General features: G+C 41.7%; 1 protein-coding gene across 5 annotated transcripts in view; it reads left to right on the forward strand.

The window, feature by feature from the left end:
- The window catches only part of plch1 (phospholipase C, eta 1), a 200,473-nt gene extending 182,608 nt beyond the window's left edge, over positions 1-17,865 (forward strand). For 4 of the 5 annotated variants that reach the window (XM_038815875.1, XM_038815877.1, XM_038815878.1 and 1 more), the window contains 4 exons: positions 4,044-4,190; positions 4,295-4,374; positions 7,065-7,410; positions 15,459-17,865. In XM_038815875.1, the coding sequence (XP_038671803.1) occupies positions 4,044-4,190; positions 4,295-4,374; positions 7,065-7,410; positions 15,459-17,467 (2,582 nt within the window). In that variant the 3' untranslated portion in view covers positions 17,468-17,865. Of the gene's footprint in view, positions 1-4,043; positions 4,191-4,294; positions 4,375-7,064; positions 7,411-14,433; positions 14,463-15,458 lie in introns of those variants that run through there. The other variant, XM_038815879.1, reaches the window with a different exon arrangement.
- The last annotated feature ends 713 nt before the right edge of the window (positions 17,866-18,578 follow it).

Raw genomic sequence — 18,578 nt, forward strand, 5'->3', positions numbered from 1 at the left:
GCCTTGGGGGCCTCTGCGTATCTCCAGTCCACTCGGAGTATCTCCTCCACCGGTCTCACCCTCTCCGTTCTTTCTCTCTTTTCCCTATGAGATCGAAATGAGATGAGTTCCCCTCTGACAACTGCCTTCAGAGCCTCCCAGACCGTTGCCGCTGCTACCTCACCAGTATCGTTTGTTTCCAGGTAATCCTGGATGTTCCTGGTAATCCGCCCGCAAACCTCTTCATCCGCCAGCAGCCCCACATCCAGTCTCCAGAGTGGGTGCTGCCCTCTCTCCTCACTAAGCCGCAGGTCCACCTAGTGCGGGGCATGGTCCGAGACTGTGATTGCCGAGTATTCTGTCCCCGCCATCTTTGGGATTAATGCCCTGCTCAAGACAAAGAAGTCTATGCGCGAATAAACCTTACAAACGTGGGAGAAAAAAGAGAACTTCTTCGCTTTCTGCCACGCAAACCTCCAGGGATCCACCCCACCATCTGCGCCATATAACCCTTCAGTTCCTCAGCCACTGCCGTTCACTTCCCTGCCCTGGACTTTGACCGGTCCAGCTCGAGGTCGGTGACTGTGTTAAAGTCTCCCCCCATGATCAGGTTGTGTGACTCTAAGTCCGGGATTTTGCCTAGCATGCGTCTCATAAATTCCACATCATCCCAATTCGGAGCATAGACGTTCGCAGACACCACCCGGGCCCCCTCCCATTTTCCACTCACCATTATATACCTGCCCCCCTTATCTGCCACAATTCTCCCAGCCTCGAATGCCACACCCTTACTGATCAGAATTGCTACCCCGCCTGGTCTTCGAATCCAGCCCTGAACTGAACACCTGGCCTACCCATCCCTTTCTCAATCTCGTCTGATCTGCGAGCTTTAAATGTGTCTCCTGAAGCATTACTAAGTCTGCATTTAACCCCTTTAGATGCGCGAACATGCGCGCTCTTTTGACCGGCCCATTCAAACCCCTCACATTCTACGTGATTAGCCTGGATGGGGGGGGGGGGGGGGGGGTGCGCGCTAAACCCCGCCAACTAGCCATCGCCCTTTTTTGGCCAACCTCGAGCCCACGCCCTTCGCTTCCTCGAGCGCCCCCACAGGGAGACACCGCCCCGGCCCTCAATTGGTACTCCGAAATTGATACCTCTTCTGTCAGCAAAGCAGCATCCCCCCCCCCCCCCCCCCCCCCCACCCCTACAGCCCCACGACCCAAAACCCCTTGCCAAGCACCAGCTGAGCACTTGCTCTCCCCCCACTACGCTTCCGAGAGTCAGCTGGCCCATGCTGATCCCGGCAGCTCCCGCCCTGTCGCCTCATTGTCCAGACCCCTCTACTATGGCCAGACCATTTTGTTTCATAACCTGGTCTCTTATATTGTAGATATTTAAAAGCTTATTTCAACAGGCAGCTATTGAATTTGCAAGAATCCACAAGCTTTTTCCCCCAAATTGGATGATGTCTTAACAGCTTAATAGTTCAGCTGTATTTATCCACTTTCATGCGCATCTATGTCTAATCTTCCAATGGGTACCTGACATCTAATAAAGGGAACATCGCCTCCTAAAAGGTACCCTACTTCTTCAAATAACTTTAACAGTTTTAGACCTTTTTCCCCCAGCATCTAAAGCCCACCTGTTTTTTGACATCCCAGTTGTGAAAGTAGCTCCATATTTACATGTAAAACTACCTCTGTGAACCACAAATGTGCAAACTGTAACCTGACCTCATTTCCCTCCCCCCACCTCGCTGAAAATGATTGAGTGCATGGTTCGGGGGTGGGACTGCCGGAATCAGGGCTCTGGTGCCATTTTGGCCAAAGCATGGAGCCCCTGGCTTTGCAAACAATTAGATCTGAATTTGGAAATGACCATCAATGGAATGTGGTTATGTCTTAATTTATGGATGTCAAGTCATTCACAGTTGCGCATACATAATCTCTGCTTTTATAAATATAATTTGAAATATGATTGGTCTTCATGCTTCCTGTTCTTCTGGAAGAATTTGGTCCGAGAAATATTTTTGGGCAATTGAGATTACTGCAGAGAGCTTTTGTGTTGAAAAATTAAGCTGAAGTACACGGTCCGTCGTATAGGATGTGACCAAGGTAGAAGAGATGAGGGATTAAATAAATCAGGATGTTGTATATCCCTCAAGATTGAAAGGGAGGCAAAGTCTGAGGGAGCTCTGGAATGCTAAATTTTGAGCTATTGAGAAATAACGAGTTTGAGGAAGGATACTGGTTGACACTCAACCTGTTGGCCTGCGTTATGAACACACCTTCCTTGAGATCAAGTCCTGGGGTGAGTCTCAAACCTGGAACTTCTGGCTCAGTGGCAGGAATGCTTTACACTGTGCCGCAAGATTCCTAATAGGAATACAATACGTGTTAATCAACTTGTCATTAATTAAGCTAGGCTGTTGACTACCATAGCGTACTGTTTCACAGACCTTGTCAGGATTCCAAAATATTTCCTTGTTTGCACAGTCCCAGCTAAAACTGCACTTTCTCATAAGAGAGAAAGATTTAAAACTTATACAATGGGTAAGGTAAAGTCGCCATAGTCCCAGATGACCATAGGCTGCTTTCCCCTTTGAGGGGGGAGAGCTGACTGGTGGTGATTTAATCTGAGGATCACCACACCTAAGGTGAGGGGCAAAGTTGAGAAGGCGGGGTCTTCATGAATAACCTCGGCCAGTACAGGAATTGAACCCATGCTGTTGGCCTTGCTCTGCATCACAAACCAGGTGTCTAACCAAGTGAGCTAAACCGGTCTTGAATTGTATTATCAATTACGTTGATTCATTGATTCTGACTCCACAAGTTGCATACCTTTTACAATCATCTATTCCATGACTGGTCAGGACTCAATACATAACTTTAATTAATACAGGTTAACACAGGATACAACATGGCCTCTTCAGCCACATGGTAGTATTAAAATGTCTTCCTTGACCTTGTGAGTTATTACCATGAATATTGTCTAAACATGGTTGAGTTGAAATAAAATTTAACCCAAATTTATCCACATGTGGCATTGTGAAGGAATTATCGCCTGCCACCACTAACACTGGATTGTTCCAAGAACTAGTTAGGGTTGGGATGGGTTCTTTGGTCTGTAGCGCTGAGGCAGCCCAAACTTGTATTCAAATTTCTGGGGAAGGCTTCCGGGTTATCATTGCACTGGAACGTAGTTGTGGCAATCCGGTGTGTCAGTATGAGGAAACAGAGTACTAGACAGTGAGGCTCTGATGTGTCGAAACTACGGTACGGCATTATTCTTCGGTATGCGTGCATTGGGGGAAGAGGTGTGCTGCGTTCTTGAGCACTGTAGAAGGAGTGAAAGGCACCATATACATTGGGGAAAACCTTGGTGCCTGGATGCCCCGTCTCTGGGAGCATTGCTCCCAGTCTTTGAGTATGTGATCCGGTGGGTGCAATAGTGTAGCAGTTCTGGCAATGGATTAGTAACTCGGCAAATGACAATTCAAATCCCACTATGATTAAAAAATTAAATAAATGTAATTGTGGGACAGCAAAGGAATTTTTAAAAGAGCCTAAAGGGTTGATGGGTTATTGTAAACCCAGCTGGTTTATTAATGTTCTTTAGTCCTTACCCAGTCCAGCTGGCATGTGACTCCAGCTTCACACTATATGTTGATTAACTATATCCTCACTCATTTACATGTTCATGATACCACTTCACGTATGCGCAAACACTTCCTTTCTTTCATACGGATAAATTCATCTGCCACATTTATAGTCATTGCTTTATACTGTCAACTTTTGATTAATTTGCGTGCTATTGTCTGGATAGCTCTAAATAAAATGAGGCTGTTTATGTTTCGGTGTCACAATTTGTACACATCAAACATAACGTGAGATTAGACTTCATATTAAAATGTGCACCACATCGTGAATGATATCTGCATCAATACCAAAATTGGTTCTTTTCCAATAAAAAGCAGTTAATAACAGCGATAGGTGAGTGTATGTGATATAAAGAGATTTTCCAAACTAAAGTGGAATTCTAAATTTAATTCTCACCTTTAGGATTCAATCCTGTCTGGGAGGAAACTGTAACTTTTACAGTCCACATGCCCGAAATAGCCCTGGTTCGGTTTCTAGTCTGGGATCATGATCCGATTGGTCGAGACTTTGTTGGTCAAAGAACTGTACCTTTTAGTACCCTCATGCCTGGTCAGTACACCTTTTGAAATCATTTGTGAAAACGCTATTCATTACTGCATTTCTGTGGACCAACAAGTAACTTATAGATTTGAACAAAATGCTTCCTTCCACAGGATATAGGCATGTTTACCTGGAGGACATGGAAGAAGCATCACTCTTTGTACATGTGATGATTCATGACATTTATGGAAAGGTATGTAACCTGTCTGCATTTGTTTATTTTCATCTTTGATTTGGAAATATTATTGGTCAAAGTCCTGCTTTATGTGTATGTATTCTTTGGAGATACAGATTGGATGTTAACTACATCTAGCCAGATAAATTCTTGTGATTTTAAAACTTCAAGTAAGAGGAGGTAAAACAAAATTGCAAGTTAACTTTTAGCAACTTGGCTTTAAAAGGGATTGACCATAACGAACAGCAGAAGCTTTAAATTAGAATTCAAATTGAGATTAGGACGCGTAAATGATCATCTTCAAGTTTGAAATATCACTTCGAAATGAGATGGTCCTGCTATAGTATTAGGAATAGAATGGCTGCTCATCAGCTCTGATATACTGTGAACAGTTTTGGTCCCTTTATCTAAGAACAGACATACTAGCGTTGGAGTCAGTCCAACAAAGGTTCACTAGGATATGGAGGGATTTTCTTATGAAGAGAGGTTAAGTAGGTTGGACTGTACTCATTGGAGTTTAGAAGAATGAGAGGTGACCTGATTGAGACATATAGGATTCTCAGGAGCTGATAGGGTAGATGGTGAGAGGTTGTTTCCCCTGTGGGGGAGTCTAAGACCAGAGGGCATAATATCAGAGTGAAGGGTCGCCAATTTAAGACAGAGATGAAGAATTTCTTCTCTCAAGAGGGTTGTGAATTTGTGGAATTCTTGACCACAGAGGCTGTATAGTTGATGTTGTTTAATATGTTGAAGAGTAAGATAAACAGATTTTTAATCAATAAGGGAATCTAGGGTTATGGGGATAAGGCAGGAAAGTAGAGTTGAGGATTATCACATCAGATCAGTCATGATCTCGCTGAATGTTGGAGCAGACTGATTGGCTGACTGGCCTACTTCTGCTCCTATGTCTTGTGGTCTTATGGGTTTATACCAAGTATCCTTCTTACCTTAAGTGACAATTAAGCTTTGCTACCTTAGCAGACGAATTAGGTGTTGTATTTACAGTGTTTGGAAAGTGACGAGATACATCAAGGTTACATTGTCGGTGACAAACGTGCTTGTGTTCACAGTAAACCGTCTTTTGCTTTGCAGTGGAGGCCCTAACCAGTTCAACTTGGTGTTATTCCTGGAGTTTCTGATGTGTGGCGAACATGCACTGCAATTACTTCGGCATAAAGCTCACTTTTATTTGACTGCTAAAGGTTGTTTCTCTGAACCAACCTGTGGCATTTTTTCCTCTGCACCTGGCCAAAAAATGATGAACGTGTCAAATAGATGTATTGTGCCTGGATATTACAGCAGGCGGCAAAGGGAAGATGCATGCCACTGATTTCAAGAAAAACTGCCCACAAACATTTAGTGGCTCTTTTTAGTGTCAAATCTCGCATTCAGGTGTGACTTTGAATTTGGCAACATCTACAGGAATCTGTGACTTCCGACAAGAGTGAAGTCACATGGGCAGAACGTTAGCACAGTGGTTAGCACAGCTGCTTCACAGCTCCAGGGTCCCAGGTTCGATTCCCGGCGGGTCACTGTCTGTACGGATTCTGCACGTTCTCCCCGCATCTGCGTGGATTTCCTTCAGGTGCTCCGGTTTCCTCCCACAGTCCAAAGGTGTGCAGGTTAGGTGAATTGGTCATGCTAAATTGCCCTTAGTGTCCAAAAAGGTTGGGTGGGGTTACGGGGATAGGTTGGAAGTGTGGACTTAAGTGGGGTGCTCTTTTCAAGGGCCTGCAGACCCGATGGGCCCAATGGCCTCCTCCTGCACTGTAAATTCTATGAAGTCTATAAGCTGGTGGATCAGCCAAGCAGATTGAAGAATTTTCATAGCCTGGAAATGAAAGCAGGGGTCATAATTCACTTCAATAATCATATTATAGCAAGCAAAATAAACATAACAATTGAGATTAAGGTTAAAAATTGAAATATCGTAAGCTTTAAAAACAAATGAACTTTTATTATTTTAAAAATCATCCAATGTTTACACAAGGTGAGGAAGTCACCTACGGAAATAATATTTGTGTTTCCAGAGATTTCGGAAGTATTTATTTTTTTTTTTTTTTTTTTTATAAATTTAGATTAGCCAATTATTTTTTTCCAATTAAGGGGCAATTTAGCGTGGCCAATCCACCTACTTTGCACATTTTTGGGTTGTGGGGGCGAAACCCACGCAGACACGGGGAGAACGTGTAAACTCCACACGGACAGTGACCCAGAGCCGGGATCGAACCTGGGACCTCAGCGCTGTGAGGCGGTTGTGCTAACCACTAGGCCACCGTGCTGCCCCTCGGAAGTATTTATGACTTAAAACCTGCCAATAGTTTTTGTGAGAATAGTGCCCACAAAGTTGAAGTTCATGTCAGACCTCTGTGTTGATCAAATCTGTAAAGGGCATCACTGAAAGAAACTTCCAGATTTCTATATTTCACTGAAGATGTGTGAGCACCAGAGGTTATTGTCCATTTTATACAGTAGCTACAGTGATGCTGATAGTTTTGCTGTCATTACAATGTACAATACGTGTCAGTTTGTTTTGATTTGACTGTTATTTAAGAATGGTTTAATCCTTATAATTATTCAAAATAAATTTAAAACTTTGAAAGACCACAGATTTGTAAATAGCCATCTAAAATATACAACTTTTCCCTCAAATCCCTCAAAAAATATAGTTGATTCTCCTGATTTAATTATCGTGCTTTAACCACCAGATGCAGCAGCTAATGGGACTCAAAGGTCTATTTAACAAGAACAGCAAGAATGCCTCTGTAAACAGAAATCGTGGCAACTTTACGCAGAAGAAATCCTTTGGGAATCGAATTCTACGCCGCACAGCCAGTGCACCTACAAAAGGAAGCAAAAAGAGCAAAAGTGTGAATTTGGAAATGTGCACTGAATTGAGGCAAAAAGAATCTAATCCACTTGATTGCAGCAGGCAAGAAACTCAGAGCAAGTGTGGAACAAGAAAACTCCAAACACGGCCTGCTTCTATGCCAGTCGACAAATTGTTTTATGGAGAAATGCTGCCACCTGTTGATGAAAGACCAGATAGCTCAGGTAAGGCAAATGCAGAATTCTAAAAATGCAATATCGGTTCATGTTTTTAGGCAGTGCTACAAACAGGAATATGATCGTTTTTAAAAAGAAATCTGGCATTTTAGAGAGCATTTATTTTTATTTATCAATATCAAAAATCAGATTTTCTGATGTCATACGACAGAAAGGGGAATTCCTGAGATGTGTCTTAAGAAATTCATGGCAAGTTAGTCATATTCTGGTCCATTGATCACCAGTTTGCATGTATATAAAGCCTTATTCTCTGTGCAAAAGACAAGGCTGAAGCATTCGCATCAATCTTCAGTCAGATGTGGCGAGTGGATGATCCATCTCGGCTTCCTCTGGAGGTCTCCAGCATCACAGATGCCATTGTTCAGCCAATTTGATTCACTCTATGTGATATCAAGAAACAGCTGGATATTAGGAAGGCTATCAGCCCTGACAATATTCCAACAGTACTGAAGGCTTGTGCTCCAGTATCTCCTGCACCCCAAGCCAAGCTGTCCCAGTACAGCCATAACACTGGCTTCTACCCAGCAATGTGGAAAACCAGGTATGACCTGTACACACAAAGCAGACCAAATTCATCCCAGCCACTTACCAGTCTACACTCAATCACCAGTACAGTGATGGAAGGGGTCATCAACAATGCTATCAAGCAGCAGTTGCTTAGCAATAACCTACTCACTGCTTGGTTTGTGTTTGCAAGGGCCACTCAGCTCTTGATCTCATTACAGCCTTCGTTCAAACATGGATAAAAGAGCTGAACAGAGGTGGGGTGAGTGACTGCCCTTGACATTAAGAGCATTTTACCGGGTATGGGATCAAGGAACCCGATCAAAACTACAGTCAATGTGAATCTACATACCTGGCACAAAGGAAGATGGTTAGCCTGCCCAAAATGCCAATGACATCATCAATGCATTACATGATAAAACCCAGTGACCTTGTTCCAACTAGGAACAAACATGAATACACAATACTTTCCCCCTCCTTTACACCAAAGGTTCCTGCAATGAAACGCTGTATAAGTTACCAATCAAAATTTTCAATATGAACAATTAACAAACACATCAATAAGTTAGACGTTTCAGAGGATGTTAATTCCTCTATGATTATCATCGAACCTCTGGTGTCTGTTTTTTTGTGTTAACTGTAACCTCCTGGTGTTTTTGGTTTGAGTTTCGCCGTCGTCCTTAGTTGTCTCAACCGGAGTCGACGTAGAATTTAGAGATTTATTTGGTCTTGAAATGTCCTCAATTGAGGTACAGTCTTCCAGAGTTGTTTCTGTTATTGTCAGGGACTCGGCTAGGTACAGGTTTCCACTTGGCACAGTTTGTTGCAAACTCTCGGTTCAGTCTGTCTCTGGCAACCTTGTTTTAGTGGCTAAAAGCTAATCAGCGTGTTTTCTCCACATCTCCAAATCCTCCCGAGTTTCAACAGTGTAGGAGACAAGTCCTGTCTCCTTGTTAATACTACTTGACATTTGTGAAAAATGGTGTTTAGCCCTGTTGTGACATTGCAAAACCTGATTTGGCTGCTTTTTCAGAGCTTTCACTTCAGCTTGCTCCAGGCTGTCGATTTGTTTTTTAGTTGCCAACCACTGTCCCTCCAAACTGCATACCAGGGCCTCCTTTTCCTGAGTCATGTGGCAATAGACTCAACATGACATAGACATGCTGGCAGAATAAATTAAACACAGAAAAGTTTGCAGCGATGTATTTTGGTCAGAAGAATGAAGAGAGACGATACAAGCTAAGTGTTGCAATTTTAAAAGGGGTGCAAGAAGGAAGACCCTGAGTGTTTCTGCACAATGTTTGAAGGTGGCAGGACAGGTTAGCAAAGCAGGTGAATAAAGCATATGAGGTCCTGAGATTTATGAACAATAGCTCCGTAAGTGCATCAATGCTGCACCTACATAAAACACTGTCCACACCCAGCTGCAGCATGGTATCCATCCTGGGCACCACATTTTAGAAAGGACATGACAGCTTTGGAGAGGGTACAGTAGAGGGTACGAGAATGGCTCCCGTGATGAGGGATTGCAGCAATGTGAATTGACTGGAGAGGCTGGGGCTGTTCCCCGTCGAGCAGAGAAGAAGAGATTTGGTGAAGAATTTAAAATCATGAAGGGTTTAAATAGAACAAATGGGGTCAATAACCAAAGGGCATAGATTTAAGGTGATTGGAACAATGTAGTTAGGATTTGGAAAGCACTGCATGATAGAGAGGCAGAGACATATTCAATAATAGCTGTCAAAAAGGCAGTATGTTGGCACAATGGTTAGCACTGCTGCCTCACAGCACCAGGGACCCGAGTTCATTTCCGGCTTTGTCTGTGTGGAGTTTGCACGTTCTCCCCGTGTCTGCGTGGGTTTTCTCCCACAGTCCAAAGATGTGCAGGTTAGCTAGATTGGCCATGCTAAATTGCCCCTTAAGTGTCCATGCAGGTTAGGTTATGAGGCTAGGGCAGGGTGACGGGGGGAGTGGACCTCGGTAGGGTGCTCTTTCAGAGGTTCGGTGCAGACTTATAGAATTTACAGTGCAGAAGGAGGCCATTTGGCCCATCGAGTCTGCACCGGCTCCTGGAAAGAGCACCCTACCCAAGGTTAACACCTCCACCCTATCCCCATAACCCAGTAACCCCACCCAACACCAAGGGCAATTTTGGACACTAAGGGCAATTTATCATGTCCAGTCCACCTAACTTGCACATCTTTGGACTGTGGGAGGAAACCAGAGCACCCGGAGGAAACCCACGCACACACGGGGAGGATGTGCAGACTCCGCACAGACAGTGACCCAAGCCGGAATCGAACCTGGGACCCTGGAGCTGTGAAGCGATTGTGCTATCAACAATGCTACCGTGCTGCCCTAATGGGCCACTTGATGGGCCAAATGGCCTCCTTCTGCACTGTTAGGATTTTATGATTCATAAAACCAAGTAATTGTTGAATAGTTGAAAGAGAATTTTACAGCTATATTGGAAAAGGATTGGGTGGGGGAGAGAGGGTTCTGGCATTGGACTAACTTGATTACCCTTGGTCAGAACTGAGGCAGTCTCCATGGATTGAATGGCTGTCATCTATGCTGTACTGTTCCATGATTCTAAGACATCCCTGACATGGAATGTTGTCCAATTATGGTCCAGAGGTCAGAGGGGAAAAATAAGTTTTTTTTTAATTCTCCAGTTGAAGCTATTTCATATGAATGCCTTGATGATCCTAATAGCAATCAGACCACTCCAAAACTGGCATAATTCTTTGAAACAGAATCTTTCTTACTGGATGCAAGGACAAGGACAAAACAAATAGCAAGAAAAATAGATGCCCATAAACGTGTAGTGTCTTACCAATATTCGGTCCGCTATTTATTTTAATAGAATTCAGTAGACGCACATGTTTTCTCTCATAACATTGTGGTTCCAAAAGGAAGATTTTGGCCTATGTTAATCCTCTGATTGCTTCCAAATAAAGAGGCAATACATTGTGTCCACTCAACCCTTACATCCAGAGCAAGAGACTTTCATACAGGGATCAGAAAATACCTGAATATCAATATAAAGGAGTTTATTACAAGTTAATAATGTTCAGATTTGAACTTGGAGTATTCAGGAGCACACCTGGACAACTAGCCAATGAAAGATTTCTCCTTGGCATCGACCATAACAATTGCTGCTTGCTTTCTCTGGCCCATCCTATAGCAACAATTCTTGCCCAACACCAGGAAAGAAGAAATATTAATTTTCGTATCGCTTTGTATTCAAGGACATCTGAATTTTCACAGCTTCTGTCTTGCAGCATTGATCAAATTTTCAGAATTCTGTTTAGAGTATTTACTGATTCTGAATGAAAAGGCTAAATGTGACATGTTGAACTTGCATTGGAAAGCTTGATGCTTATGGGGGAGGGCGCATTTGGAGGAAGCAATGTTCGTGTTGATGCATTGCTTTCCAAAAAGCCTAGACTCTGAAGACTTCTAAATCTAAATGGAAAATATTTTTCTCATACAGCAAAAAGCAGAGGTACACCTGTCCATTTGTGATTAGTTCTGGAACGCTACCCACTTCAACCTGAAGTACAGCTGTTCAGAATCGCACCATTCATTTTGCCTATAACTTTGCAAATTCCATAAATTTGTATGTCAAGAAACTGATGTCCCTGTCTTGTATATAAAGTCCACCTCCACAAGCAAAGCTCCATTGCATGTGATAGATTAGTCCCTATACATTTGGAAATGCTTTATTTGATGTTGCATTGCTTTAATTATTATGATGTTATCATTGCCTGATTTAGTCAAATAATTAACATTGGTATTCACAATGGAATGAGACATTCTATACAAAGAACTGATGGAGGCAAAATTCACTTTACTAACATAGAAGGATTTACACTGGTTGGATTCCCTCCAGGACTGCTCAAGGGTATGATAAAGATGAACTTTTGAAGGAAAAGACTTGTCATGTGATAGCACCATGAGTGGCTGATTGAGTTAACACACAGAATGGATTGTTCAGCATGTTTATTTAAATGATTCAGCACCACTTATAGGTTAAGTGCAGATTATTCATTTTTGGCTTCTTGTTAACTTCTGGGCTTGTGGTGGAAGGAAGGGGATAGGTACTGCAAGTGGCTGTGGCATATTTTCCACCTGCTACAACTGATTTTCGTTCTGACACATTTTTCTTGCATTAGATTGTATTGTCTTTCACCAAAGGAATTTCATTGCAATTGTGGGTAATCTGTAGGTCCATCTTTGGAGCTGGGGGATAAGTGGGAGCTGCAAAGCAATTGGGAACGAGCAGGAAACCATACCCACAATAGGTCTTCATTCTTAATTTTGGATCACCATCACTTCTCAAGAAGGCTATCCCCGGGTTATATCGCTTCCTTGAGTCACAACCTCAATGCTGAAACCAAAGCATGAACAGCACTGCCTGTGGCTGTCTAACTCGTTGTGGTTCTTCCAACCTGCAGCAGGTGACACCTGCGACATCTTCTAGTGTTGTAAATGGGAGGTCTCTGAGGCTATCTGTACCAGGTGGACCAGCTGCATCATTTTCTCAATGCACCCAGAAGCACTCGGTTACACCTCTATTGCAGGATTCCCAGGGTGTAAAGTATTCTAGACTGCACCAACATAGCCTTGTTTGACTTTGTGAATAAAAAAGGGTTTGACTCCCTCAATGTCCAGCTGATTTGTGAATATAGGCAGAGCAACATTGCAGATCGGTGTCCAGCCTGCAGAGAGCACTCGTGATTCATTTAGTTTGCATCAGTCCTTTTGTGCTACCTTTAGTCAACCCAGGTTATCATGTTACTACGCAACAAAGTCCTTCAGAAGTGGCTAATGACCACTGTCAGGAAGCTAGGCACAGCTGCAGAACTGGCATTCCATGTTGCCATGTGAAACATTGAGTATTTATAGAAGTGCCTGTTGTGGTCAGGTAGCTTGTATGTAATTTGTACGATCTGAGTTATGAAAGGGAGTCACAATAGCAATGACAGTAAAACGTAACTATGTGAGGAGGGAAAGAGCTGGAATATAGTGTGGAGCAGTGATTGTAGGAGTTTGAGGGAAGCAAGTGAGCGCAGTAGTAAGGTTACAGGTGAGGGGAGATTAGTGAGCTGAGAACAATGTTCCTGTTAGCTGCACAAGTGTGTGGACAAGCAGCAGCCATGTCCAGAATAATTCCACAGTTACACAAAAGCATTCAAAGGACCACACACTGAAAAACTGGCTGAAAAAAAGATTAAAGGGAACCTTGAATCAGAAACACAATTTCTAATATAAAGTTCCTCATTGTGCCATTAAACTGCCTCTCGCATTGCAGCCATATCCTTGAGAGCCATGGTCTTGGCATTAAGCTCGTCTGCACCCACTTCCCACTGGCAGCGGAGGTGTTGCCTGGAGGGATTTCTGCTCCCAAGGAGAATAAGAGCTTTTTCCTCTTGCCCACTGCCGGACCTGGGTTTCCAAGAGAGCTTCAGAGAATCCGGATGCCCCCATTATACCTTACAGTAATCTGCAATGATTCCCTGCTGTCTGCTACCAGAATGCATGTACCTTTTAAAGAAGTGCCAGCTTCTTTGTGCCCGTGAAATTCAACTGCAAACCCTTGAACAAGCCTACAGCCATTGATTAGTAAATATTACTGGCTGAATACGTGGTTGCTCATGACCTGCCAGCACCGACGTAACATGGGTCCCGTGGCCCATATGGCATGTGCAGTGCATGTCCTCGCTCCTGCAATCGGTTCTGGGTGCAATCGATTTTCTAGACTTTGTTCAGTATTCTGTTCATGTTTAGCACACTGAATATTCAGATAGAAAAGAACTTCATGGCATTGAGAATACAAATTTGTCGAGGCATGAAGTGAAATAATTGCCTCTTAATGTAAACAAATTGATTAAGTAAAAGGTGTTTTAGTATGTCATGGCAAGTTATGATCTTTAACAAATTGACTATATGTACAATACAAGCAAGAAATATTTTGTTTTCAAATCCATTAATTTCATTAACCTCTTGAAGTGGAATGATATGGAATCCTCTTGAATTCCATGCATTCATGGCTAAAAATTATCTGGTGACATATTGTCTGATCCCTATTAATATTGCTGTATTATTTGAATTTTTTGCTTTTATCTCCTCCAGAAAAAAACCTCACCTGAACTTGCTGTAAATTTATAAAGAACCTCTGTGCAAAGAGTTATTCCCACAGTCTTATCAAAACACTGCATGATATAGCCTTACAAGTTGCATCATTTTTTTAAAAAGTAGCCACATTTAGTTTTCCCTCTTTTAGATTTTAAATTGAAAATATGTAAATTAATGAAAAAGTATCCATTCGATACCCTAACAAAAAGTAAATGTTAATTAAACATTTTGGATATCTTAAATTCAATGGTCCGTTGCCTTCATTTGCTTTCATTTGAAATTCTGTAATGTGGATCTGATTTGAGAATTATTTTAACAAAATTGTTTCTATTTTTGTTCTGTCTTTACTGTCCTGTTTCTTTGTAGTTCAAAACTGACTAGGAAACTTCTGCAGGTAAATCTAAACTTTTGAGAAAGGTGCTTCACTGATAAGAATCAAGAATGTATTTCATAAACTTTTTTTACTGTTTTCAGATTTGAAATACCATTAAATTTAAACTGAAACATATGATAAAGTTCAGTGAAGGACCTCATCAATAACTTTCTTTTTCTCTTCCTCTCTCCAAGTTTTTAAAAACACTTTCATGAAATCTGCATCTCCATAAATTGTTTTCCAGTGTAATTGTTTAAAAACAGATGTCTTCAGTGAAAGGATAAATATCTGAGTTGCAGTGAATGCAATTCACATCCTACAAACCTGCAATCAGAATGTTAAGACTAATTTGGTAATATCCAGGGTCAGAAAAATGTAATTCAGACACAAATTAGATAATCCTTCTTTCCAACCTTTGGGACTGATGAAACCACACAAAATGTGTAGGGCATTTAAATTTATACTAAAGAGTATGAATGTGAGCATTTATCATTTGAAGTTACTGGCCAAGGCTAAAGAGCCCCATCAACCACTTACAATGGTCAGGAGGGAGAGGGTGGATGGTTGTTGCAGCCCTCTGAAGTGGCCTAACAAGCCACTCCGTTCAAGGCCAACTAGCGATGGGCAACAAATGATGGCTCACCAATGAACACCCACATCCCATGGATGAATGTTAAAATAACTCATCAGCTGCCAGTCTCCCTGCCATCAACTAGAAACCAGACCAGCATTTGGAACCAGTGCTGTGGTTTCCGTTCTCTGACATTGTTTAGCCTGGGGCCCAATCGAATCCCTTCTGTCTCACAGGTGGGAATTCTACTGCTGACCTGTGGTAATTCCATCTAGATGCAGGAAGCCAGCTATTTAGAGGCCACATTCTAGACCTCACTTGCTGACGCTGTCTGGAGTGAGGCCTAAAGCATTCACCTGATTCTGAAATTGAATAGTTACTATTAAACCAAATGCGAAATTATGGGCCTTCCTGCAAAAACTGACCTTCTGATCATTTGTTTTGCAGGAACAAAAGCTAACAAAAGTTCAAGTAAAAAGTGTTGTGAAGACAAATCTATGGAATCATCATTTGTTTTACCTCAGTGTATTCCATTAACTGCTGCCAATGAATTTTGTGGACCTCGGTCACAAGACTTGACGAGGAATATTTCTAAAATATTGTCTGTAAACACAGAAGACTTTTCATATAATGTTTCAATAGATGAGCACAGTTCCTTTGAAAATCTTCCCTTCAAAGGGCAGCATCATGCTAACTCTGATGAGGTATGTGATAAAGAACATTTTCACGAAAATGAGCAGTTCCAGTTTGAAGGTAATCTGATTTTGTCTCAGTTGACCAAAGAGAACCTGGTACAAGAACAGAAACTCACAGAGCGACAACAGGAATCACTATGCAATACAAAGCTTGGAGAAGGTGAAGAAAAGATTGAAAAAATGGAATTCAACAATAAGGCACATTATATCGCAATGTCTTCTATTTGTTCACCAGCGCCTGTTGACAATTTTGATGCTTCACAATCTTTAGGTTTGACTCCTGACAGCACAGTCTCTCATCTGATTGATGCCATGTCCTTGTCCAGTGAAAGTGGAGTTGGCAGTTCTATTTCAGCGCTCATTGCACAGTTTGAAACAACAGCTGATAGAACCAATCTGACCATGGTTTCAAGTTTTCAGGGAACCAGCAATCATACATTAAGCATGATGTCTGGACTGTCACAAACTTGTGGCTTAGAAATGAATGCACCTGTAGATCCACTGTTTCGGAATATTAAAACCAAGAAACCATGTTTAGATGTTACAGCAGATACTACAGTCTTCTCTAGCCCTGAAACATCAGACCACTCCACATATACCATTATTCACGAGGAAGCTCTCTCTTCAGTTTCCTTGCGTAATACTAAAAATGCAAGTACATTTGATAGAACTTTAGAGGTAACACTAAACCAAACCTTAAATCCTTTGGATAGCCCCACAAATTCCTTTGTAAATTCACATGCATCCAGCATCTATGACACAACCTGGAGCTCGATGGGTGATCATGGTAAATGTGATAGTACAACTGCCACTGGTACGGTAGCTGATGATACCATCCTTAATGTGGCTCTACCAATAGATTCTGTTGGTAGCAGCTTAATCGAAATGGATGAATTTGAGTATACAGTGACAGCCACAGAAAACTGTAATGAAGACATGAGCCCAGAAAACCCCCCATTGGCTTGGAATGACTATCTGTCGAGCCACGTGAATGTTGAAAACGTAAGCAATTGCGTATTTTTGCAGGGCTTGCCGGCTTCAACTCCACATGAAAAGGCATTGTATACTTCTAAAACAAATAATTGGAATCCACCGCATTCAGCTGCATGTAGAATCTCACCAAACATCCATCCTTTTACTGCAGCAAATCAACCGAGTGCATGCAAATCCAAGAGTCTTGGTGATCTGACTTCTGAGGACATAGGCTGCACCTTTGAAAGCAAGTACAAATTTATCAGCAAAGGTTTTATTGTGCCACGTATAAAAGATCAACAAACATCTTCCTTTAAAAATGTGCCACAGCCTGCAGATGCTTTAACAGAACAATTACGCAAACTTGTATCATTAGAACAGGAGGAAAATCAAGTCATCCAGGTTTCAGGTTTAAGGCCGGAATCTGGTTACCAAAGAGGACTAGTAAGAAAACTCTCATCTAGAAGCCAGAGCAGAGTCCGTTACGTTGCTAACAGGGCAAAACAAATTCAAGAAGCCAACAAGCATAAATTTTCTAGTGGCGTGGTTTTAAGAAATAAACCCCCAGTACAGCACCATACAGTCAATAGGCATTCCACAGGTTCCTACATTGCAGGATACCTGAACCAGCTTGAAGAGGAAGAATTGGACGGTCGAGGTATTCCTGAAGGTTCTTGTAGTACACTGCATCATAGGTACCTTGACAACTTTTACACTGACAACTCAATATTGCAAACTGAGCCCAGCACCATCAGTGAGCCAGAAATTTACTTCCTACTTCGACTGTGATGTGGGTTTTTAAAATAAATGCCATTTGCAATGTTTTAAAATAGCTCTCCCATTGAAACAGTGTTTTAGAATAAAACTTTGCGTAATTCCTTTTCTGTTTAAAAATGTGAGAGTTGACAATCTGTCACTGATCTGGACTTTCTATGTACAAAGTTTGTTAATGTCGAATGCATAAAATGTTATGTTAGAGTCTTGAAATGAAAATCTGTAGTTATTATTGGTCAAATGTCTAGTGGTTATGTGGGAAGTTAATCAATTGAGTAAATAAATCCGTTTATGTAGCCGTGATGTCTGTCACATTTGTACACTTGTTTTTGTATATTTGCTCTGATTTGTGAAAGTTACATTATTTTGTTTGATGAAATAAAAGCATCCATTTCATTTGATGCTTCAATTTTGCTCATAATTGAAGCACATTTTGTTCCATAGATACTAAGAAATAGCATTGAGAAAAAATGTCATGTAATTTGCGGCCAGAGACGCTTGTAATTGGGATGTTAAGCAAATAGTCAGTACAAAAGATGGAGAAAATTGAGTGAATGAGCTACTGATTTGAATTTCCGCGATCTTTTAAGCTCCCCTATCGACCTCTGTGCCCGAATGAATCTTCGCTCTGCTTCTAGGTGAAACAGCCGGACATGAAAACTTACTGCAATTGATTCAGAATGGGTTTGAAATTCGTTCCAGACTTTTAGGTGCAGCAAGAAACAAAACCTTACCTATAGTGTTTTTTTGTCAATGATTAGTAGCATTTCTATTTTCCATATTTTCTGCTTATTTGAATGCATTTCTTTGGCATCAGTGCAGCGACTTTAAAAATCAGAAATCTTCCAAGACTATTTCCTTCAAAAATGCTGTGTCGAATGTGGAAGATTGATGTTTTAGCAGGCTGCAACGTTTAATTATCAGTTTGGTGCTTTCCTTGGGGCCTGATTGTTCATGCTGATTTCTGCTTGTTTTCACCAATTTTTACATTTGGGCATATGCTGATTCGATTGGCACAAATTGACATTTGGAAAATTGGCATAGGAATTGGGACAATATTGAATGTAGCTTCCTGATGAACCTCCACAGAATAGTGCACTACTATATTATTTCTGATGTCTTTAAT

Source organism: Scyliorhinus canicula, chromosome 13 (genome assembly GCF_902713615.1).
Source record: "Scyliorhinus canicula chromosome 13, sScyCan1.1, whole genome shotgun sequence".
Classification (NCBI taxonomy): Eukaryota; Metazoa; Chordata; class Chondrichthyes; order Carcharhiniformes; family Scyliorhinidae; genus Scyliorhinus; species Scyliorhinus canicula.